Consider the following 25,597-nt stretch of genomic DNA (forward strand, 5'->3'; position numbering starts at 1 on the left):
ATCGCGCCATTCATTTCGAACCGCCTCGATCCCATCAGGACACCATGCCGCCGCCGTACGATGACGACAGCATCGCCACGTGGCATTCAACCACGGGAACACATTTAATGCGCGCATGCTAGACCTTAATGATGAAGATTGGTGGAAAATTCGAAGTGATGCTGAGTAACGGTGGCGTTGACTGGCGTTTTGGCTACCCTTGGTTTCCAAGCGGATGGTTGTTGCAGCGCGCCGCTCGGCTCAACTGACGGTCCAGTCAGTCGAACTAATCGCCTCCTTAGACTAGACTTGAAGGGGAGGCATGTGATCCGGCGATAAGAAGAGGGACCCCTGAGGGAAGTCAACGCCACGTGGAAGTCAAAGGGCTGAACGGCCGACCAGAGAAGAGGAGACCGGTCGACCGAGCAAGGTCCCAACGGAATCAAAGGCACCCGGCGAGGAGTTAGGGTTCCGATGCTCGTCGAACAGGATTGTAAGGCTGAGCGGATGACACGCTCGGCCGAAGACATAAGGTAGCATACTGCTAACAGTCTCCACAAAGCACATTACCGAGTATCTCCCAAGTAGATCACTATATATGGCCGGCCGGACGCCCGACAGGGAGTAAGGAGAAAAGGACAAAGGACATATTCTGACAACGGGCATACTTTATAATTTGGCCATACTCTAAATCTGACGACAAGGGGTTCCGCTGTCCCATCGAAGACATGCTTGGACTGTAGCAGTATGGTGTCAGGTAAACTTGCTGACAGGCCCTTACTGAGGTATGGGCTGAGGACACGTGTTTGCCTAGGTATGTGTGCCTGAGCTCCTCCCCATCTCTATATAAGGAGCTTTGCACTTCACCAGGGGGGGGGGGGTATTCTTTGATATTGGTAGCCACTTCTTTGCTGTCCACTTGCCTGACTTGAGCGTTGGAGGGTCGTCGCCGGGAACCCCTTCCCGGCCCGACTTCTTTGCAGGTTCGCCGGAGCGTCGTACGTCCGGTAGGGAATCTACGCCAGCAACCAGGAGAGCGCCACGTGCCCAGCGTCTGTTGATTCAGCGATTCGGACAGGATCAATGTTCATTTTGCCCTTTTAGGATATTTTCCATCCTTTTTAGGGTCTTTTCCATTTTATCAAGTCTTGACCTCAAGACTTGATTTTCTTTCCATAAATCCTTAAATTTTGGTTTTTCATTTTATCCTTGAGCATTTTTATTTTTAGGTCTATAACTAAAATCTTTAGAGTTATTGCCTAAATTTTTATCTACCTTCTTAACCCTAGGTGTGGTAGTCTTAACATTAAGAACCACATGATTTTCATTAATTCTATCATGTCTCCTATGTTTATGATAAATAGCATTAAAATGATATAGGTTAGAACTAGTATGCTTTTTACCATGATTAAGAGGGCTATGCTCAATAAATGATACCTTGGGTTTTACTTTGGAAGCTCCCCCTCGACTTGTGCTTCCTCCCTTAGGCTTGACCGATTTCTTCCTCTTAGGACATTGACTTCGATAATGTCCTTTTTGCTTGCACAAGAAGCACATAATGTGCTCCTTGCTCTTCTTCATTGTGGGGGCGGTCTCCTTGGGCTTCTCCTTATCCTTTGGTGCTACTTGACCCTTCTTCTTGGCCAATTTAGGGCACTTACTCTTGTAATGTCCTTTTTCCCTACACTCAAAGCAAATGATATAATTTTTATTATTAATAATTGAAACCTTTATACCTTCACATGTAGGAGAGACACTTGATTCTTTTGATCCGAATGTAGAGGCTTCTTCTTGATCCGGCAATGATGGTCCATACTCCCCCTCAATCCTAGAGGTGGAGAATTCTTTCTCTTCATCCTCGGATGTTGAGCATCTCTCAACTTCCGAATCCTCATGCACATGAAATAAGGAGTACACTCCTTTGCCTTTATCTTCGTGCCCTCGTGAGGATGGACTTTTCTCTTATTCTTCCAATGTTGAGCACCTCTCAACCTCGGAGACATCTTCCTCTTGGTCTTGCTCCAATGAGTTGCATTCTTTGGATTTATCTTGATTTGGTACAGTGGAGGGTTCTTCATGAAGCTTGGCCAATTTTCTCCATAGTTTTTTGGCATCTTTAAATTCCCCAACTTGAGCCAAAATATTGTTTGGCAATAAATTGACCAATAGCTTGGTCACTTTGTCATTTGCCTTGCTCCTTTGAATTTGCTCTTGGCTCCACTTGCTCCTCTTGAGAGTTTTGCCCTTTGAATTTGTTGAAACTTCAAAACCTTCCATTAAAGAAAACCATTGCTCTATCTCCATCATAAGAAAAAATTTATCCTTGCTTTCCAAGAATCGAAGCTTGTGGATACAAATGGTGGAGGCACCCTTGTGTCGAATCCAAGTCCATCTTGGAATTCCATCTTGAAGTTGAGCTCTTGATGAATTCTTTGACTTGATGAATTTTGCTCCAACTTCTTCACCCTCTAGCCTTTTTGCCCCTTCCGACGATGATTCTGGTAAAGAGCGACCTCGCTCTGATACCACTTGTTAGGGTCGAAATGTGCTAGAGGGGGGTGAATAGCTCGCCGCGCTCGGTGATGTGCTTCTTCAATGATGTGCAACGGAATAAACAACAAGAAGCACACTCACAACGCTAACACTAAGGATTTACTTGGTATCCACCTTAAGAAGATGTGACTAATCCAAGGATCAACACACGACTCGCTCTCCACTAATGAAATACTCCTTCTCGGTCGCAGCTGGAGGCAGAGAAGCCTCGTACAAACCCACACAACAAAAATACAACACACGCAAGAAGAAAATATAAAGATACAAAGAAAACTCTTTCTTCTTGCTTACTTATTGCTTGTTGTTACCTCTTGAATCTTGAAAGTGTAACTACACTTGTCTCCAAGAGCCTTCAAGAACTGGCTGTGAAAGTGTGGAGAAGCTCGTGAGAATCAGCGCTGAGATCGTCTGCTTGTCGCTGGAGAGGAATGCACGAAGAAGATGCTCGCCAACGGCTATAACCTGCGCAACGATCGGATCCCAATCGATTGAATGACTCTCAATCGATTGGGGAGGCTTTGAATCAATTGGTTGATCAATTCAGAGCACCTCTATGCTTTCTGGAAAACACCTAAACGATTGTAGCCTCTATCGCACGATTTCTAGCTTCCCAATCGATCGGTTGATCGATTGGAGGTTTCAATCAATCAACTGATCGATTTAGAAGCTCACTATTCACTAATAAACTCTCCCAATCAATTGAAAAATCGATTGGGAAAGTTTTAATCTATCACCCAATCGATTAAGAAGGTTTCTGCATAAAATTACGTCAACCAATCGATTGGCTGATCGATTGAGCCCTCAAATCGATTGGTCAATCAATTGGAAAGTAGAACACTGTGTAGAGCTTGAAACGAGCTTCATTTCGTATCCGAGATCATCTCATTCCGATATCCGAGTCAAAAATTATAGCCTTTGGAAGTTTACTACGTCCGAACTTCCTAGTGTCATGCCAACTCCCTATTGGACTTACGACCGCTAAGTGTGTCGGTTGCTACTCGAAAAACCTAACGGTTCCACTGTACAAAAATTTTGTACAGAGATCTGAACCTTTTCCTAGCTACCATGTGTTCTTTTAAATTAAACTTGGATCGCCTGCGGAACTTTACACGTTTGATCCTAAGTTTAATTTATTTGTTATTTTAGGTTTAGACTTGGATCTCCCGCGGAACTTAACACGTTCGATCCAAATCACCTAGGTTATTAATTCCATTAAATATTAATTTCCAAAATTGGCTTCCAGGATTGCATGGCGAGGCACATGACCTTCTTGGATATGGGAACAACCACCATCGCCTAGACAAAGTCTTTTAAGGAAAGCTAATATTTAATTTCCTTAAATAACTTTAGGTCAACCAAAAGGAACAATCAAATCACAAGGAAAAGAAAAAACAAAAGAACACAACATCGAAAACTAATTCGAAATACTAGAATCGCATGCCTCTTGTATTTGGTATTTTTACAAAGAAATAAAACTAGTATGATGCGAAAATCAAATACTAGTATACCTTTTCTTTTGCAAACAAAAAACCTCTAGGTCTTCTACCGTATTCCTCTTCTAATCCCGGACGTTGTGTGGGCAACGATCTTCCGAGACGAGAACCACCAAGGCACCTTCTTCTTCCTTCCTTCAAGTTTCGGCCAAGCATATCTTCTAAAGGATGAAGAACTTTTTTTCACCAACCAAGCTCCAAGGGATGCAAGCTTTCTCTCATTCTTCCTCAAGCTAGATCCGGCCACCTCCTCCAAGCTCCAAGAGATAAAGGATTTCGGCCACACAAGAGGAAGAGAGAAAAGGAGAAGGGTCGGCCACACCAAGGAAGAAAAGAGGGAAAAAATAGAATAGAGTCGTTCAACATGAAGGCACCTCTACCCCCTCTTTTATAATCCTTGGTCTTGGCAAATAAGGAAATTTTAATAAAAACTTCCTTAATTCTTTTGCCATGAAAAGGAAAATTTATTTAATTAAAAATAATTTTCTCTTCTCCAATTTATTTGGTCGGCCACTCTTCTCCCCAAAACAAGGAAAGTTTTAATTAATTAAAACTTCCTAATTTGTCTCCAGAAATTTATAAAAATTTCTCCAATAATTTTAATCCCTTCATGATTGGTTAATAAAAAGGAAATTTTATAAATTAAAATCTTTCTTTTAAACATGTGGATAAAAAGAAAGTTATCTCTAAAAATTAAAATCTGTTTTAATCTACAAATAAGGAAAGATATCAAATTTTTTCTTAATATCTTGTAGAAACTTATAAAAGAGAATATTTAATTTTTAAACTCTCTTTTAAATCATGAACATGGTTAAAAAGGAAAGTTTTCTTAAAATTTAAAATCCACCTTTTAATCAACAAATAAGGAAAGATTTCAAATTTTAAACTCTCTTTTAAACATGTAGATGATTTACAAATAAGAAAAGTTTTTACCAAAAATTAAAACCATCCTTTTAATCTACAAATAAGGAAAGAGATTAATCTCTTCTCTTAATCTTTTGTAGAAAGCTATAAAAGGAAATTTTTAATTTTTAAACTCTCTTTTAAAAACATGATACCCACATAAGAAATAATTTTAATAAAAATCCTTTTTAATATTCTAGTGACCGACCACCTAAGCTTAGGACCCAAGCTTTGGCCGACCACCAACTTGGCTCATCCACTTAGTCTTGGCCGGCCCTAGCTTGGGTTCCAAGCTAGCTTGGCCGGTCCCATTGGATGGGTAAGAAGGTGGGTATGTGGTGGGTATAAATCTCTATATACAAGAGGCTACGATAGGGACCGAGAGGAGGAATTGGTTTTGGTCTCCCGATGAAATTAAGCATCCCGTGTTCGCCCCAAACACACAACTTAATTTCATCAATAATAATTCATTCCACTAAAGAACTATTATTGAACTATCGCACCAATCCCAAACTACATTTTGGGCTCCTTCTTATTATAAGTGTGTCAGTCTCCCTGTGTTTAAGATGTCGAATGTCCACTAATTAAATGAGTTACTGATAACTCACTTAATTAATATCTTAGTCCAAGAGTAGTACCACTCAACCTCATCGTCATGTCGGACTAAGTCCATCTGCAGGGTTTAACATGACAATCCTTATGAGCTCCTCTTGGGGACATTCTCAACCTAGATTACTAGAACACAGTTTCCTTCTATAATCAACAACACACACTATAAGTGATATCATTTCCCAACTTATCGGGCTTATTGATTTATCGAACTAAATCTCACCCATTGATAAATTAAATAAATAAATATCAAATATATGTGCTTGTTATTATATTAGGATTAAGAGCACACACTTCCATAATAACTGAGGTCTTTGTTCCTTTATAAAGTCAGTATAAAAGAAACGACCTCTAATGGTCATACTCAATACACTCTAAGTGTACTAGTGTAATTATATAGTTAAGATAAACTAATACCTAATTACACTACGACCTTCCAATGGTTTGTTCCTTTCCATCTTGGTTGTGAGCTACTGTTTATAATTTATAAGGTACTGATAACATGATCCTCTGTGTGTGACACCACACACCATGTTATTTACAATATAAATTAATTGAACAACTACATTTATCATAAATGTGTCACTTGACCAATGTGATTCTTATTTCTAGATAAATGTTTATACCAAAAACTAGACTTTTAGTATACATCCTAACAAAGTGTTCGGTGAACTTTTGACCCATCAGGACTTTTTCTTTGCCAACTTCTTGTTAGACTTTTGATCACCAAGTGCGGTCCCCATTGACCCACTTGGATTTACCGTCTTGTGCCAAGTGTCCGGTCCTCCATGATCCACTTGGACTTCCTTCCACCAGATGTCCGGCCACCCTTGACCCATATGAATTTCCTTATGCTAAGTATCCGTTCAATTCTTTAACCTACTTGGACTTCTCAATACCAGGTGTTCGGTCAACCTTGACCGACTTAGATTTCCACGTGTCTGGCTTCACTCACCAGGTCTTTCCATCTGCCTAGCTTCACTCACTAGGACTTCCCATCTGCCTGACTTCACTTACCAGGAATTTCACCTAGCTTCACTCACTAGGATTTTCACCTGGCTTCACTCACCGGGATTTTTCCATCTGCCTAACTTCTAGTTAGGACTTTCCTAGTCAAGTATCCAGTCAACCCTTTAACCTACTTAACTCTTCTTCACATTTAACTGGTCAACCTTGACCAGAAGGGAATTGTATCACAATCTCTCCAAATGGACGATCGCATCTTCAATCTCCATGTATTGTCAAACATCGAAACCCAAACATCAAGACTCAAGTCTAGGGATATTGCACCAACAACCTCAACCAAGCTAGCCCTAAAGACTGCCATCCACTATCGAGGATCGACCAGATGGTAGATTCAGCCTCAGGCTGTGAAAGGATATGCATGCTCGATGCTTACCAAGGATACTACTAGATTCCGCTAGCCTAGGGAGACTAGGTGAAAGTTAGCTTCATCACGGTCGACGGTACTTTCTATTATACGGTCATGTCATTCGGTCTACGGAATGCAGGAGCTACTTATCAGAGGATGATGGACAAGATCTTTCAGGAGCAAATAGGATGGAACGTGGAGGTCTATGTAGACGACATACTGATCAAGTCTACTATGACAATAAACTTAATTGCTGATGTGGAGGAGACTTACGGAATGCTGAGGCAGTACGGGCTAAGGTTAAATCCCTTGAAGCGCTTGTTTGGAGCTCGAGGAGGAAAATTCCTGGGATACCTCATTACCAAGCGGAGGATTGAAGCCAACCCGGAGAAGGTTCAGGCACTCCGAGACATGTAGGTGCCTCAGAATATGAAAGAAGCCCAAAAGTTGGTGGGTAGAATTATGACACTCTCCAGGTTCATATCCCGATCTGCAGATCGAGCGCTCTCCTTCTTTAAGGTACTTCGAAGAGCTACTAAGTTTTAGTGGGATGAAGAATGTAGTAAAACTTTCGAGGAACTGAAGTAACACCTGGAGACCCTACCTTCATTATTTAAACTTATTGCTAGGGAGTCGCTCTGGGTGTATTTGTTAGCTACCCCTGAGGCCATGAGGGCCGTTCTGGTGAAAGAGCAAGACGATGCACAACGACTAGTGTATTTCTTCAACCATCTATTAAAAGGGGCCGAGTCTCGATACATGGCGTTAGAAAAGTTGGTTTACAGGTTGGTTCTCATGGCTCACCACCTAAGACCTTATTTTCTAGCATAACCAATTACTTTCCTGACCAATAGTACCATGGGGAAGGTCCTTACCAACATGGAAATAGCCGACCGTCTCATTAAATGGGCAACCGAGCTGGGAGAGTATAATATACAGTATTAGCCTCGAACAACGATCAAAGCACAAGCCCTGGCCGACTTTTTGATAGAGATCCATCAGCATGATTATGAGGAAACATAGAAGATATATGTAGATAAGTCGTCCACTCAACAAGGAAGTGGAGTGGAGATACTTTTTATATCCCCTCAAGAAGATATCATGCAACCAGCCGTCAGGTTAAACTTTAGAGCTATAACAATGAAGTGGAATATGAGGCACTTTTGGCTAGACTATAGGCATCTCAGCATGTAGGAGCCACACGGGTAATTATTTACTTAGATTCTTAGTTGGTGGCTTAGCAGGTGGCCGATAATTTTGAAGTCAATAATAAGAAGCTACAGCTTTATAGAGAAGCATATGAGAAAATGAAGGAAGACTTCAAGGAGGTCACAGTAACCAAAATTCCTAGGGCAGACAATCAGATGAATTAGCCAAGATGACCAGCTCTTTGACCACTTGGGTCCTGGATAAGTCGATAGCCCAGAGTTTCCCGATAGCTCAGATCGAGCTACAAAACAACTTGGAAGAACTCATCAATTCGAGAGCCCCAATGATCATTTATCTTCAACAAGGTGTCTTACCCGCCATGCTGAAGCAGCTAGATCGATTAGAAAAAGAGTTCATGCGTATACATTGATCAGGGATCAATTATACAAGAGGGCATTCTTCGACCACTACTCAAATGCTTAGGCCCGGACGAGACAGAGTATGTCTCGCAAGAAATTCACTAGGGATGTTGCGGTAGTCACGTAGGAGGAAGGACTCTAGCCTGCAAAGTATTGCTGGCCGGCTATGTTTTGGCCCACCTTATAGAGAGATGTCCAACGGTTGGTGGCCACTTGCCTCTCTTACAAAAAACATCAGAACCTGACTCATCAGCCGACCAAGATTTTAAAGACCTCAATAGTCTCTTGTCCGTGGGACCTTTCCCCATGACCCCCAGGCAAAGGCGATTTTTACTCGTCACAGTGGATTACTTCTCCAAGTGGGTGGAGGCAGAGGCCCTAGCCAAGATAACGGAAGGAGCCATTATCTAGTTTATATGGAAGAATATCTTATGCCGATTCGGAGTCCCGCATAAATTGGTCTCAAACAATGGGAGATAGTTCCAAGGATGCAAGTTCCAGGAATGGTGCAGGGGCTTGGTATCACTCAGGCCTTCACTTCTGTGGCATATCTTTAGAGAAATGGACAGACCGAGGTGACCAACATTGAGATAGTCCGAGGGCTAAAAGTCAAGTTGGACCATGTGGACGACAATTGAGTGGAAGAGCTTCCTAGCATCCTTTGGGCGTACCGAATGACTCCACGAGAAAGTACAGGGCTTACTCCCTTTCATCTCATCTACGACAATGAAGTAGTCATGCCGATCGAGGTTGAGGTTCCGTCCGTCCAGTGGTTATTGTATGACCCTGAGAATACCGAGCGGCGGCTTTTAAAGTTGGATCTTATCAGTGAAACCCGCGAGAGGACAACCACCTGGTTAACCGCCTACCGACAATGGATGCGACAAAACTATAATAAGAAGGTGATCCCACGCTTCTTTAGAGAAGGAGATTTGGTATGGAAAAGGATCAGACCGGTAGGAGAGGTAACTAAGCTAGCACCTCAGTGGGACTACCCTTATAAGGTCATTAAAAAACTAGCGTCCAGTGACTATTACCTACAGGATGCTCAGGGTAGAAAGTTGGACCACCTATGGAGTGCTAATTACCTTCAGCCTTTTCATGCCTGAAAATGTTAGTCTTTGTACTAACAGTTGTTTGAGAGAAAGATCCATGGTCGGGGAATGAGTACTATAGCCATATGCGTAAAGTATCCGGTTGGGTAAATCAAGCCAGGATTATGTTTAAATCTTTTAGGAAGTCATGAAAACTGAGGCACTCTTGATGAAGTCCTTAAGGGCCTAATTGGGTCCTAGTGCCTCTCTCCTAGTGAAATCTGTCAGCAAGATTTCTCTAGACTTAGACTAACAACTCGGGCCTAGTTAAGCAGAGATTTGAAAATCTCACTCGTGAGTAGCTCGCGCAGCTCTTAGTATAATAAGTGCCACCTTAACTTACGCTCACTCGAGGACCCGAGCTAGAAAGCATCCTCATGATGGGACCTGACCTAAGGAAAAGTCAGGAGGCATGTATAGAAAGTAGGAACGCGAGAGGCAGAAACATGCTTTCATAAATAAGTAATGGATGCACTATACAGAGAATCATTTGAATTATGAAAAAATATCATCGGACATTTCTTTAATGATTCGATAATGGTCTAGGAAGTCTTCTGGAGGGTCAGACGATAGATACCCTCCTTCCTTAAGCTGGTGGACTGCTCCTATTACCCCATAAGCAAGCGATCAGACAAAGCGATCTCCTACTTGGGAACCAAATTCTGGAGAGCACAGGTACTCCTCTTGATTGGTCTGAAGATGATCACTCTCCTCCACTTTATAAGATTTCAGGGCAATAGCAGAGTTAGACAGGGCAGAGCGGGCTTGAGATAGCTCCATCTGTAAGGAACCTAATTCTGTGGTTTGGGATTCCAAATCTTTCTGATAGTCCATCAGGAGCAGCTCTTTGGCATTGAGCTCATTGGTCCAGTAGTCCATCTCTTACTTGTGCATGAGCTTGATGTTGTCCAGAGCCTCTGTCTGCCAGGCTAGCTCTGACAATGCCTTCTCCATGAGGGCTAGCTCCTCATGGTACCTAGTATCGACTGTCTGATGGAGGGTTTCAAGCTTTTTCTTACCGTCTCGTAAAAGATTGGACTCCAGTAAGGCTTTACTGAGAGTTTATTCTTGGATTGTATTTAACTTCTTTAAAGACTCCACTTTCGCCTTAAGTTAGCACACTTCTGGAGTGGAGTCAAAAGGATGAGATTCTAGGTCTTCAATGCGATCTTTCATGATTTTATTTTACCGGCACATGTTCATGGACACATGGCTTAAGCGCAACCCCTTGGAAAAAAGCTAGCCATAAAGAAGATCAGTCGAAATCAGAAGGGAAGAGCAGTAAAGGAAGGTGAAGGCTTACTGCAACATAGTTTTCAGAGAATAGGTCTACTTGGTCGGGAAGTGAAATGACATCTAGTTGCTGAACAGATTCCTTCCAAGATTTTGTCAGTTTTCCCCACAGCAAAATGGTGCCAGCAGGAGGAAGGGGGTCTTCATGCAGACCCTACTGGGAAGGCGTAGTGGCATGAAAGAAAAATAGTCGCGACCTCGAAGATCTAGGAGCAGTCTCGCCGATAGAAGGACGGGTGGAAGTGGAAGGTTGAGAAGAGGCAGGCATGACAGGGGTAGCTGGTGAAAGTCGCCTCTCTGAAGCGCTCTTCTACTGATTGATCGGGGCTTTCCCTCAGTCAGGCAATATTTTTTCTTCTGGAAGAATAGTAAGTCGGTCTGAGGTCTGAACTTTGAAGCGAGGGCGGAAGCAGGTCGGGGTAGCTGGGTAGCCAAGGAGGCTTCCATAGGCCTATGCCTCGGTCGACGCATGAGCGGCTACTCCTCTGAATTTGACTCCTCCTCCGGGGTTCGGGGACGACAAGCACGAGAAGCAAGTGGAGTTTGCCGAGTAAGAACAGGAGCACAATGGATGGGCTGTGTCGCTTGGGGGTCGGAAGGACAAGAGGTAGAAGTACCTAGGGCCACCCAGATGGCCTTCAAAATGGAGTGTCAGGCACTTTGATCAAACAAAATTATTCACTCTGTGATTTATTTCTAGAGCACTCAATGGAAGAGGTCTAATCGTATATGCTCGGGCAATAGTATCTGCTGCAGAGAAGTAAGGATCAGAATAAGAAGACATAAGAGGACTAAAGTTGCGATGGTACTTACCAGAGAGTGCGGCAGCTCTGATAGTATGAAGTTTATCCCAAATAGATACAGGACGTCCTCCTTCAGTAGCACACGTAAATCAAAGCGTCAGCTCGCTAGTTGCGTCGATGCCTCCATGAATGTTGGGTCTGAGTGATAGTCTCCCAGAAAGGGCATAGAAGGGAGAGCGGTCTGGTACTTGGTCGACCACTCTACAACAGAGGGAAAGCGGAGGAAGAAATATCTCTCTTTCCACTTTGGCTCCGAGAAGGGTAAAGGAGTGAAAAAGGTAATCCTGGGGTAAGCCTAGAAGTGAAAGAGGCCTTCACTGTGGCGACGAGGGGTGAAAAATAGTGAAATAGGTGAGGAGTCCAGCGGAAGTCACACAAGTTACAAATAAGAACGAATCCGCATATAATTAGGATGGAATTAAGAGTGAGATAATAAAGGGAAATGCGAAAATAGTGGCTCACGTTGGGTGGATGGGAAAACGAAGACCTACTATGATCTGCTCCTTAAAGAAAGTCACATAACCTTGAAGAGACTGGAAAAAGTGATGGATCTCGAAGGGTATATAATATGCATGATAGTAGACACTTCGTACGCGAAACGAAGATCGTCTAGATCTACGCCGCTAAAGGTCGACACTCCAAGAACGTATCCAAACTCTAGCAGGTCCATGAAGAATTTACACGAGGGAGTAAGGAAGGCAAAGTCAAAAAAAGAGTAAGGAAGGGAAGACACCTCTGGCTGTCACCGACAAGTCCCAAAGAGAAGGCGAAGGGGACTATTTATAGCCAGAAGAAGGGGCGAAGATGGGGGGGGCCTCGACATTAGCACCAATCATACGATCATAATAGAAGTGGATGGCATCAGGTGGTTATGTCAGTCGTTGGATCATCATAAACAATCACGCCAAAGTTTGTCTTGATTAGAAAAAGGGAAGTAGATAGTCACGTGGTAGAAGGAGAATAGAAGCCTTTATGACATCGGAAATATGCGAGGCAATAGTAATTCTGCTCGGGCAAGTAGCTCTGGAGTCGCGAGACTTCACGACCAGACAGGCGGTTGATAGTAATATAGGGCGACCTGCCCGGGAAAAGAGAGTGATTGATGTTCCTAGTCAGGCGCGACCAAGAGGAGCGAGCCTCCCTTGAAATAGTACCTACGCAGGCAGACGGGCCGACCAGGCATTCATTGAGTGGTTAGACACTTAGCTTATCACTTAGCCATAAAAGGGGTAATGCTAAAGGGCCTTAGGTAGGCCTCGCGGACATTAAAGAAACACAGTTCGCTAACAACATATCCATCCAATACAATAACCACAGTGCAAAGGTTCAATAGAAAATCCAATACATTACATCATTAAGTAGAGGAAGATAGATACAGGATGCTTTAGACTATTTTAAAATGGGAAAAGCCTCCTCAGGTAGCTCTTTAAGACGGGTGCGGTCCAAGAAGTTTTTAGGCGAAGGGGATTGGAACAGACCTTTCTCTTGTAGTTGCACTAGGGCGGTAGGGCCCCTTTGCCGCCATAACATATCATTTGATCGATGAGGCGGTCTACCCTAGCCCCAAAATCCTTGGAAGCTAAGAAGGAGGTCTTATGGGCCGTGAGACAAGAGGCCTCCCCCACCTGGTAATCCTTCATCTATTCCTGGGCCTTACACTCCTCACCTCGAGCTCCAGCCAACTCTTGGCTGGCAACCGTCGTCTCAATCTTAGCTGTCGAAAGTTCCACCCGCAAAGACTTGAGTGCAACCTGAGCTACATCCACTTGCTTCTGAAGGGCGGCTTCCCGATCAGCACTGGCAGATAGGTCAGTCGTTTTACCTGCCATCTCTGTCCGTAGGGAGGCATGTGCCTCCTGGAGGAATAGTAGTTGTGAGGAGAGGTTGGTAACCTCTGTTTCTTTCGCCTCCAAATCGGTCAAGATTTTGACGCGCGTCAGACCCTCAGACTTAAGTTTAGCCGCACTGGTCTTCAGGGCGGCCTCTAGGGATTTTACCTTATTAGACTCAATGCAGGCCAAGTCCCTGGCGATTCAAGTTTGATCCTCCACTGTTTGCAAGTGAGATTGTACCAAACTCTCCGGGATCATGAGATCAAAAATTCGACCCGCTGTCGTAGGGGACGCCAGTTCTTGAATATGAGCCCTTAAGGACTCATTTTCTCAACACATGCCGTTGAGAAATGCTTAGCCCCATGACGTAAGTCTACAAATAGCACCAGAAACAATTCGAGGAAATGAAAAAGGAAGTAGCTAAAACTTACCAACACCATCTATTGGGAAAATGTGTCAGACAGATCCAACTGTGGACTTTCCAAAATCTGGTTGGCCGTGTTCTTCCAGGAGTTAGCCAGGTGCCATATAGCTATACCTGGCCGCAGTTGGGGGGAGTGATGGAGGAAGGAGTTGTGCCCAGCACTTGGATGGATGGTAGCTGGAAGGAGGAGGTAAACGCATACCACCCCTTTGAGCGGTCCTTGGAGCGGGAGGAAGGCGTAGGAGCCGCTGACGACGATTGAATCATGAACGTTGGAGGTAGAGAGGGTGTGGAAGTCGCGAGCTGGCCCCCCGGTCGGGAGGATGTCTGGTCCGTGACTTGAGCAGGGACTGGTGAGGAGGTTGCAACCTCCGAGGAGGCAGGAGTGCTAGTCTAGGAAGGAGTCGTGGTCTGGATAGATACCCACAACAATGGTGGCCTCTTGGGGGAGGACTGGACCAAAGGAGTCACGTGTCATCTCTTGTGTTCAAGGCGTAGGGGGTGCTCGGCCGCTGGAGAAGAAGTCCTCTCACTGGACGCAGCGGCGACCGAAGGTTCCGCTGAAGGGTGAGATTCTTCTTCAAGAACCTCATGTTCTCTAGTTTGTTGGGATGAGGCTCTTGTTGAAGCGCTGGCCTAAGGAACCTCCCGGCCAGCCATAATCTCTCTTCCGTGCTTCCGTAAAATGTCACTAGACAGCGTGGAGGAATCGAGGGCAAAGGCTCTGAACATGATGACTTCTACAGATGAAAGAAGATACCTCAGTTAATGAAGATAGGAGGGAAGAGTTGCTTGATCTTATCGAAAGGTGCAGTCAAGGGCGTCCAGATGGGGCTCAATCCGAAGGTGTACAATACGCTTTCCCATAGTTGGGAAGGGAGTTGGAGTTGCACCCTATCTAATTTCCTGGAAGTCGTGAAACAATCTGACCCGTGCTGGTGGTCACTTAACTCAGAAGTAGGGGGAAGGCTTGAACGCCACTCATTGGGCCAAGCTACAGACTCATGTAGTTGTATATAGAAGAAACGAGATTTCCAGCTTTTATTAAAAGAAGGCATGCCCTGGAAGAATTTGTACCCAGTCCTAGACTGTACCATAAAAACAGCCGGCTCTGATCGGTTGAGAGAATAGAAATGATGAAAGAATTGAGGAGTTAAAAGAATGTCGTACAAATGACACAAAATTACCATCCCGCACATGGTACTGAAGGCATTGGGGGCAAACTTAGACAAGGAGATACAAAAGCATTGACTTAACTCTGAAAAGAAAGAGGGGATAGGGAAGCGCAGACCACCAAGAAGCCGATCCCTGAAAAAGGTCACACAACTAGGAGGAAGATGGCAGGGATGATCATCAGGCCCAGAAATGTGGAAGGTGTAGTTGTCAGAAAGTTTCAGGCTAACCTGCACCGACTTAAGATCTCTTCTATCAAAATCGGAGCTGAAGAAGGCATACGAGGGGACTAAAGTTTCTCCAGCCATAATCTAAAAAATGTAGAAGCAAGAGAAAAGGAAAAAAGAACACTTACGAAAGAAATGCACGAACGCTAAGGTAAGCAAGTAGGGAAGAAGAAGTATCGATGAACAACCGCTAGATGACTTTAGGGGCTTTAAACTAAAACCACTAAGAGGCATAGGGATGCGAGCCAAACAATCTAAACAACACTGTGAAGGATAACCATCGGATCGCCAGAAGGGGAGCACTATCGAGTCTCGTGCGAAAAGCGTGCGTCAGCCGTCGTATCAAAGGAAACCAGTCAGATATGTGCCATCTTCCTATGAAATGACATTTATGATGGAAAAGACAAGGAAATCATGAGGTTGATTTGGTGAAAATGGTGCCATGCCTCGAAGACCAAGAATTCCATGCGGTTATCTTGGGAATAGGAGTAGAAGGCGGCGGGAAACGCTGATCAGAATTTGACATTTCACCTCAATCTCGAAATCATAGTAAGATTCAAATTTAGCCAAGACCTAATGACCGAATGGGAGCTCTGACTACAGGTTGCTCCAAAGGCCACAGAAGATAAGTCCACAGGTGATCAACGACCTCTTGGTTGGCTTTCCAAACTCTCGCCCCAGCACGAGTTATAAATGAGCATGCACTCACGACCAACGGCCTCTCGGCTGGCGTTCCAGATTCTCTCCCCAGTGCAAGTTATAAGTGAGTATGCTCTCATGATCAACGACCTCTCAGCCGGCGTTCCAAACTAGGGGTGCAAATGAGCCGAGCCGCTCGCGAGCGGCTCGGTCAAAGCTCGACTTGAGCTTGAATTTGATTGAGCTCGAGCCGAGTTCGAGCTGCTCGTTTAACATTCGAGCCGAGCTCGAGCTCATTTAACACTGGCTCGAGGGCTCGTCGAGCCTATTCGAGCCAGGCTAAAATTCAATATTCTAATATTTAAAATAATTATTACTTCAAAACAATCTAAGTTGACGAGGTGTTTGTGGCTAGAGTGTTCTATTGGGTTGCTAGAGGTTGAAGGTTCAAATCCTAGTTTCCACAACTTGTTTTTCCATTAAAATTCATTTTCGAGTCGAGCTCAAGCCGAGCTCGAGCCGATCATTAAATGGTCGAGCCGAGCTCGAGCTTAAATTTTGAAACTCGCTCGAGCTCGAGCTCGAGCCAAGGCTCTTCAATTTTCTCGAGCTTGAGTTCGAGCCGACCCAAGCTTGAGCTCGGCTCGGCTCATTTGCAGCCCTATTCCAAACTCATGCCTCAACGCGAGTTATAAGTGAACATGCTCTCACCACCAATGGATTCTCGGTCGCTGTTCCATACTCTCGCCCTAGCACGAGTTATAAGTGAGCATGCTCTCACGACCAACGGCCTTTCGGCCGGCGTTCCAGATTCTTACCTCAGCGCGAGTTATAAGTGAGCATGCTCTCACGACCAACAACCTCTCAGTTAGCGTTCCAGACTCTCGCCCCAACGCGATTTATAAGTGAGCATGCTCTCATGACCAACTGCCTCTCGGTCGACATTCTAGACTCTCGCCCCAGCACGAGTTATAAGCGAACATGTTCTCGCGACCAACGACCTCTCGGTCGGTATTCCAGACTCTCGTCTTAGTGCGAGTTATAAGTGAGCATGCTCTCACGACCAACGCCCTCTCGACCAGCGTTCCAGCCTCTCGACTGGCATTCCAGACTCTTGCCCCAGCGCGAGTTATAAGTGAGCATGCTCTCACGACCAACGGCCTCTCGGTCAGCTTTCCAGACTCTCGCCCCAGCGTGAGTTATAAGCATGCATGCTCTCGTGATCAATGACCTCTCGGTCGGCATTCCAGCCCCTCTCCCTAGTGTGAGTTATAAGTGAGTATGTTTTCATGACCAACGACATCTCAATCAGCTTTCCAGACTCTCGCCTCAGCGCTAATTATAAGCGAGCATGCTCTCGCGATCAACGACCTCTCAGTCGGTGTTCCAAACTCTTGCCCTAGCGCGAGTTATAAGTGAGCATGCTCTTATGACCAATGGCCTCTTGGTTAGCTTTCCATACTCTCGCCCTAGCGTGAGTTATAAGCGACCATGCTCTCGCGACCAACAACCTCTCGGTCGGCGTTCCAGACTCTCGCCCTAGTGCGAGTTATAAGTGAGCATGCTCTCACAACCAACGACCTCTCGGTCAACTTTCCATACTCTCGCCCCAGCGCGAGTTATAAGTGAGCATGCTCTTACGACCAACGACCTCTCGATCGGCATTCTAGACTCTCGCCCCAGTGCGAGTTATAAGTGAGCATGCTCTCACGACCAATGACCTCTCGGTCAGCTTTCCAAACTCTCAACTCAATGCGAGTTATAAGCGAGCATGCTCTCGCAACCAATGACCTCTCGGTCGAGCTACTGACTCCCACCCTGGCACAAGGTATGAGCCAGCACTACTCTTGCGAACACTTGTCACCAACTTGAGCGTTGGATCGTCTGCATCTATTCCAACATCATCGGGCCAATGGCAATACTATGACTCGCCACCTTCACTGGGCTGATAGCAACACTGTGACAAGGATGCATGTTTCAATCTTTGCAAAGATAATCAACTACACGCCAATCCCTTGTACACAGATGGAGTTACAAGCGTGCTAGGATCTAGTAGGTCGGACTTAAGCCTCCTTCGACTAGACTTGGAGGGGAGGCTTGTGATAGGGTGTATAAAGGTGGGGCCCGATAAGGCCAGACAGTCAGAAGTCAAGGGGACGTGACAGTTGACAATCAAGAGAAGAAGGAAGTTAGACCGCTTCACATCATCAACCGCATAATTCCAGGTCGGTCACAAGCAGGGGCAGGTCCCAGATCTGATGCGCGAAACAAATCTTGGACTAGTTCCTGACCTGTCCCCGACTGATCGGACTTCCCCAGCTCGGGCCGTATAGACAGACCGGTACTTTCACTAAGACAACTCCCAGCCGACTCGTCAACGATCAAGGCATGAAAGATGGGCCCCTCGCTACAGTCTCAGATAAAGCCTGGGCGGGTCGCCACGGTTCATCCTCCGCATCAAGACTCAAACGGGGTGGTACATCTGAACGGTCATCCCGAGCTATCTATAGCTAAAACTCAGGCGGGACAAAAAGCGCTAAGCGACAACAATGTCAGATAATCATAACCTCCTGTCAGAGAATAACTGTCATACGTCAATGAATATTCCTATGGTCGGTTATCACTTGTGAATGTAACCTTCCTTCCACCAATAGGAGGCTACCGTACATTCTCTCTCACCCGTAATTCTCTGACTTGAGCGTCGGAGGATCTGCGTCGGAGACTTTTTCCCTGATTTCTGATCTCTAACGTTCTGGGTGCTTGTCTGAATGTGTGCAGAGTTCGCTTACCATCAATTCTCGTACTATAGATCAGGAAGTTCCACATGAGAGTTGGCTTTTCGGATGTGTATACACCGGGTGCACCAAAATCGTCTCTCCGTCAACACCAATGCCATCTCCGCCGGCCTCCAGATTCCGGACAAGATCAAATATCAACTCAGCTACTAGTCATGGACATATAACAAGCTTCACTTGATCCATACACAGATCAGAAAAATAATGAGAAACAAAACAATATGCTCATTGAAAACTTTCACCAACCAAAACAACGCAACATTAAAACAACAATCACTTACAGAATGGTACCAGAAGAAATTCTAGTTCGCCTGTACATATTGAAAGGTATTTATAGGGACACTCCGTCGATTTTCTTTAGGAAAAAATTTATACGATTCAGTGGTAGTGTAAATCAACACTACTGAGAAATTAAAGTTCGTTACATATGGGGCTACAAAATAATGTGTGTTCCAATAAATGGGAGCTTTTAAAAGCTCAATCTTTCTAGGAAGTGACGTGAAAAATTTGGCAGCTTGGTTTGTACGAATTTTTTACTGAAGCTTCCTCGAACTTCTTTATAGCCATTTCATTCTCTTGTAAACCGGTCTGGACAAAATATCGAATCCACCAGGATGAACTCCTAAGTTTGGCCTACAAATCAACTAGAGATGTCAGAATTCAGCAAGAGTAATAATCTTGAGCTCCATGTTAGCTACTTGAAGAAATTGGCAAATAATACACACACACACATATAAGAATCCATTTCAGACATAAATAGAAAACAAAAACACTAAAACCAAAAATATCTACAAACAAGCAAAACGGGAATCAATGTTCATTCAACTACTACTGTGCCAATCAATTCAGAAAAATATTGGAACTGATCAACAAAAAAAAAATGCAGAGATCTTAGTACACTTGTTAAGAATGCTAAAAATAAAATAGTAGCAAAAAAAGGAAGATTTTTTTTGCAGTTTAAATGAGAATGCTAAAAATAAGAATGCTAGAATGCTAAGAATGCTACCACATCTTAGTACTTTCTTGCAGTTTAAATGAAATAAAACACTAATTTTTCTGATGCAAACACAATAATAATAATAATAATAATAATAATAATAATAATAATAATAATAATAATAATAATAATAATAATAATAATAATAATAATAATAATAATAATAATAATAATAATAATAATAATAATAATAATAATAATAATAATAATAATAATAATAATAATAATAATAATAAAAGATAATAAAAAAGTAATAAGTCCATAAAAGATGCCGATATATAGGAAATAACTTCTAAAAAGAATATAATGACAAAAGAAATGCACATTTAGTTGCAGAACATACAGGTCTTCCAAATTTTGCCAGCTCTGAAACCTTGGCTCTTTGTTTTCCTGGATAGCCTGAAGAAATTATGGGCTAAAATGAGAAAGAGAAGATTTTTTTTTTTCACAAAATAAAGAATTGTATAAGTTTGTGATATAACAAATAGAAAGGTAAGCACTTGCAGTAATAAGCAAGATCTTTATGGGAAACTGAAAAAAATATGGACTATTTCTGTTACTCCAATCTATTCTATTTCAGGCAGAACAGGAGTCTATTTTGATCATACAAGAATGACAAAGTCATGCACAAAACTAGTGTGGTATATTTATGAGACCAGCCAAAATACTAATATGAAAAATATTAAGTATTTACATACTCATATGGACATTCACAATCAGTTTCCAGTATAATAACCAAGTTGATGCCAACGGCCAACCCTTAAAGGTAATACAATCTAACCCATTTAGCTATTCAATGCGATTATTCTTCCTTTTAGAACAAATAGTTCTCAGTGCCCAAAATGGGATTATAAGGTCATCTGGAGGTGGTTTGAGAATTCAATAAAATAAATAAGAAAAAAAAATCACAAAAAACAGTGTTAGTGAGGTAGTAACGAAGCAAGTAGTACCAGCAAATATGACAAGACCATCTGCTGATACTCTGGCAAGATCTGGAAGGGTCTTGTTGAGGTACTTGGAAGACAGATAATCCAATGAATCAGAAACGATAACAAGGGAAAATGATTTTGGTTGGTATGGTAGGGGAAACTTGATGTCAGCTACGCGCACGAAACCTTTGCGCACGAGGCTCTTGCAGCTACTATCTGTATCTTCTAAATCGTATGGTTCCACGCCCCAAGCTTCAGAGTCTTCTTTTAATAATTTGGAAACAACTGCACAAGAGTCAGGACCTACATGCAAAACCTTCCTCATGCTATCTCCATAAGCTTTCTTGAGAATAGGCATAGCCTGTATAACATCCAACGAGCAGGAAACACCTGTGGACATAGAATTTTGAATAATATTAAGCAACAAAGAGCATTCAAATGAATCTTTGTATACTTGGTTAATTCAATGGTTATAGTATAAATTATCCTGATAAAATCAGAGCATCATCAACGTGTTATAATCATCAAGACACCCTAGTTATTCTGAAATCATCATTAAGAGTGGATTTTGAACCAAGTGAAGTTCATTCTTCCATTTTACCAACTTGGTAGCAGCCACCTTCTCTTTTCATTTATATTATTGAAACCATATTTCAAATGTTCAATCTCCATGACACAACATAAATATTTTGTTTTTAAAGTTTATCTCCATAAATCAAAATTTGAGCTAAATTTATTTACACTCGTCAATTTCCATAGCGTCTACAAATAAAATGTGGCAACCAAAACATGAACTCAAAAATTTCTAGAACATAGAATTTTATGTTTCATAAAATATTTTAGGACCATGAATAAGATAATGAGATGGAGTTAAACACCAAAATATTCCACCAATGTTTCCAAGAATGAAAGAATTTATGGTTTACATGTTCTTGTTTGTCCATTTCCAACAGAACATATCTCTTCATCTCTTCTTTCCAAATCTTCACAAGGTTCTGAGACAACTAGAAAGTTTCCTAGTGATTGCATGAACTAGCTTCTCAAGTTTTCCCATCAATTCTCTCTTTTCTTTAGTTGCTTTATTTGAAATTGGAATGCAGCTACAGTGTCTTGATCAGATCCATTTATCTTTAGTTACACATATTTTTCAAACTATCCGCAATTCTTTGATCAGATCCAATATGCGTTGAGGAAGGACAATCTTCAAGGATCTAAATAAAGGAGATCTGATTTAACAAAATGCGCTTTAGTCAGTAAGCAGCTTAGTTCGTGAAGGCAATCATCATTAAGTTGCTGAAAGTGGTTTTGAGAATGTAGACAGTGCATTCGAAACCTTGGCACAAAGGGGAAATGAGGGGGGAAAAACAACACGCCTAGTTTAAGCCATCGGAGTTTCTCAAAACCAATAATTTAAGTAGCAGTAGGACAATAATAAGATAAAGCAACTCCAGAGAAGATTCATCAATAATCACGAGTCCGAAAAGAAATTTATCTTCATTAACAATAATCTTCAAAAAAAAATATGATACGTACCTTGCCCAATACTTATGGCTTCCTTCTCACTGGCAAATCCACCTTCAACGACAAAATTTAGTTGAGTTTAATTGGCAAAAGAACTAAAAATGGAATACACCAATAATCGAAATAAAGAAAACAACTGCTTTTCACCGAATCAAGCATCTGGTTCAGTTCATATTTAAACACAAGATTCTTACGTACCTGAACCTCTCAACGAGTAACCAATGAGAAAAAAGGCAGCCTAAAATTTCACAAAACGGGGGAAAAATATTGCATCAAAAAGTTTGTAGAATCCAAATAGTGCATCTTCATCGACTGATGATGCAATTGACACCCACAATCTAAAAGACGCACCACAACAACCAATCCGATGGACAAAAGGGGCGAACTCCGCGACTTCTGGTGCAGTGAGCCGACGAGCGGAAGGCTTCCGCTATCCGAAGCGCGCCGAGACGGATTAATCAGTCGTCTTGACGCCATAACTTCGCTTCTTTAAATCCACAAAGACCGCAAACCCTACGCCGATCGTAATAACAAAACAGAAAAAAAAAAATGTCAGATCAATCACACAAAATTCACAGCAACAACAGATTCATCAGCGATTCCGGCATCTTCCCGGAGATGGCACAGAGTCTCGAATTCAAGAAGCAAAAAAATCAAACAAAGATCCCAAACCTTCCGCGATTATAAGTAGGATCCAGTCGGCCAAAAAAACACAGAAACAGATTAATACTTGGCAGAACGAAATCGGCGAAGCGAGATCTAAGAGGAGGAGGAGAAGAAGAAGAAGAAGGGAGAGCTACCTGTAGACGGCGAACGCCGGATCTGAAACCTCTACCTGTCTAGCACTATTCTTGTTGTGGAGGAGGAGAGAAAAGTGAGGAAGAGCATTTAAAATGCTACAGCTTTCAGCATCACCTCACACACGGAAGAGATCTGCCGATCAATCTCATCCTGTGTTCTTATAAAATAAAATAAAATAAAATAATAAATAAATAAAATGGATAATAAAAACATAACTCATATAGATATAGTCTTTAATTTACTTAACATATTGCATAAAAAATAAATTTTAAAATATATATAAAAAATCATTTAATAATAATAATAAAGGCAGAGGAATTGGAGGCTTAGCGTTGTGATATCGTTCGAGCTGTAGTAGGGCGGATGGCCAACAAGGTCACCACCATCTCCAATCTGCTTCAACGCGTCGCCTCCTCCTGCCTCGTGCACCGGCTCCCGGGAGGCCACGCGCTCGATGACTGCAACTGCGGCAGCGAAGAGGGGGAAGTGGATTGGAGCCAGGTGGAGAAGGCGGTGGCTGAGGAGAAAGATGAGGCGGGCGAGGAGGAGGAGGGACTTAGGATCTGGGAAGAGGACGGCGGCCATCGCGTCGACGCCGCTCCTGAGGATTCCCATAAGGTTAGGGTCAGGGAGATGGAGGCGTTCGTGCACGAGGTGTTCGACGCGGTGTCCGCGGTCAAGCGAGCCTACGTAGGCCTCCAGCAGGCGCACAGCCCGTGGGACTTGGACAAGGTGCGGAAGGCGGACGCGGCGGTGGTGGTCGAGCTCCGCGAGCTGGGGAGGCTCAGGGATCGATTCCGCCGGGAATGCTTCACTCCCCCAGCTACCGCCCAGACGGCTGCGCGGCTGAAGGACTCGGTGGCACCCCACGAGGCGGCGATCGACGATCTGAAGCGGCAGCTGAAGGCCAAGGAAGCGGAGGCGGAGATCCTGAAGGAGAAGCTCCACAATTCCATCGCGCTCAGCCACTCGGCAAGCAAAGGGCGTCACCATTCGAGCAATTGGCTTGGACACGCATCCGCCATCGGTTTGTGGAAATAGATCATTTTCTACGCAATCCGCAGTCACCGCCTCTAATTAGGGTTTTGGTCGCTTGAACAGGGGCACCGGACGCACCTAAGCCCACGCCGGAGCTATTCGAGATGTGCATGGAGCGGGTGAAATCGGCGTTCAAATCCTTCACAGCTCACCTCCTCTACCTCATGTGCTCCGCCCACTGGGACGTCAGCGCTGCCGTCCGATCCGTGACCCAAGGGGGCAGCGACGGCGCGGAAGACCACGCTCCATCCATCCCCAATTTGGAGCCTCGCCACACCAAGTACGCCCTGGAGTCGTACGTGAATCGGAAGGTGTTCCACGGGTTCGAGAACGAAACCTTCTATCTGGAGGGTTCGCTGAGCTCGCTGATCAAGCCGGCCGAGTTCCGGCGCAACTGCTTCGCGCAGTTCCGGGACATGCGGGGGATGGAGCCGGAGCAGCTGCTAGGCATTCTCCCGGGCTGCCCGTTCGGCCGCTTCGCGGCCGCCAAGTACCTGGCGATCGTGCACGCCAAGATGGAGGAATCTCTGTTCCACGGCGAGTCGGAGCAGCGGCGGCAGGTTATAGCCGGGGCGCACCCACGGACGGAGTTCTACAGGGAGTTCCTCCGCCTGGCCAAGGCGGTGTGGCTGCTCCACCTGCTTGCCTTCGGGATGGACCCACCGCCGGCACACTTTGAGGCGGCGCGGGGGGCGGAGTTTCACCCGCATTACATGGAGAGTGTCGCACGGTTTTCCCTGGCGGGCGGGTTCCGGCTGGGTCTGTCGTGGGATTCCTGGTTAGCCCCGGGTTCAAGCTGCCGGACGGGTCGGTTGTGCGGACGAGGGTTTACCTCGTTCCATGTGTTTAACCTCGACTTCTCATGTGATGCCCGCCCATATGCGGCGGATGGATAAGCAGATCTGATCCGTCCATTCCATCATTCAATTTTAAGTGTTTATTTTTTATTATTATCATTGTCATCAACCTCCAGATCCACTAATCAGATCCTCCATCACACATGGCGGCATGTCAGCAGATTCACATATCTATTTTAGTTTATCTGTAGCACAAACTATCGGTAGTGTGCCTATTGTCCAGTTATTTAGAATTTAGGGCGTAGACATTCGGCACAACTGGGGAAGTTGATTATTAATTCTTTCATTTGATTAGTAATTTCTACAAGTTAATCTTTAGACTATCTCAAGCAACGTTAACGATTAATGGAGCAGTATTTGGTTAATTTAATATTATTTTTATATAATTTTTTAAATTATTTTAAAAATAATTTTGATTAATTCAATGTTAATCGAAATAATTAATTTTTAATTTAATTTTGATAAAATTTTAATTTGATTTTATTAGTAAATATTAAATTAATTTTTAATTAATTTATAGATTGAATTAATCAAATACCCATTCCTAACTTTAGTATTTCAAGACCATTTCTTTGAACAAGCTCTTTTGTCAAATGGAGCCAAGCCGCATGAAGAGTTAAACAAAACACCAACAGAAAGTAAGAAGGGGATAACATTTGTGGCACAATAAGAAAGTGAAGAGGATAGTTCACTATTA

General features: G+C 43.7%; 1 protein-coding gene and 1 pseudogene across 1 annotated transcript; one reads left to right on the top strand and one right to left on the bottom strand.

Moving 5' to 3' along the window:
* Positions 1-18,959: 18,959 nt before the first annotated feature.
* LOC122045368 (probable pectin methylesterase CGR2) lies at positions 18,960-23,171 on the bottom strand. The gene is made up of 7 exons (XM_042605560.1): positions 23,005-23,171; positions 22,556-22,717; positions 22,403-22,442; positions 22,217-22,258; positions 20,705-21,073; positions 20,098-20,153; positions 18,960-19,390 (listed from the first exon to the last, which is right to left on the bottom strand). The coding sequence occupies exons 2-7, from the start codon at positions 22,679-22,681 to the stop codon at positions 19,244-19,246; spliced, it is 780 nt and encodes a 259-aa protein (XP_042461494.1). The 5' UTR covers positions 22,682-22,717; positions 23,005-23,171; the 3' UTR covers positions 18,960-19,243.
* A 160-nt stretch (positions 23,172-23,331) lies between these two features.
* LOC122045367 lies at positions 23,332-24,970 on the top strand (annotated as a pseudogene).
* Positions 24,971-25,597: the final 627 nt, after the last annotated feature.

The sequence above is a fragment of the Zingiber officinale genome, chromosome 2B, assembly GCF_018446385.1.
Source record: "Zingiber officinale cultivar Zhangliang chromosome 2B, Zo_v1.1, whole genome shotgun sequence".
Taxonomy (NCBI): domain Eukaryota; kingdom Viridiplantae; phylum Streptophyta; class Magnoliopsida; order Zingiberales; family Zingiberaceae; genus Zingiber; species Zingiber officinale.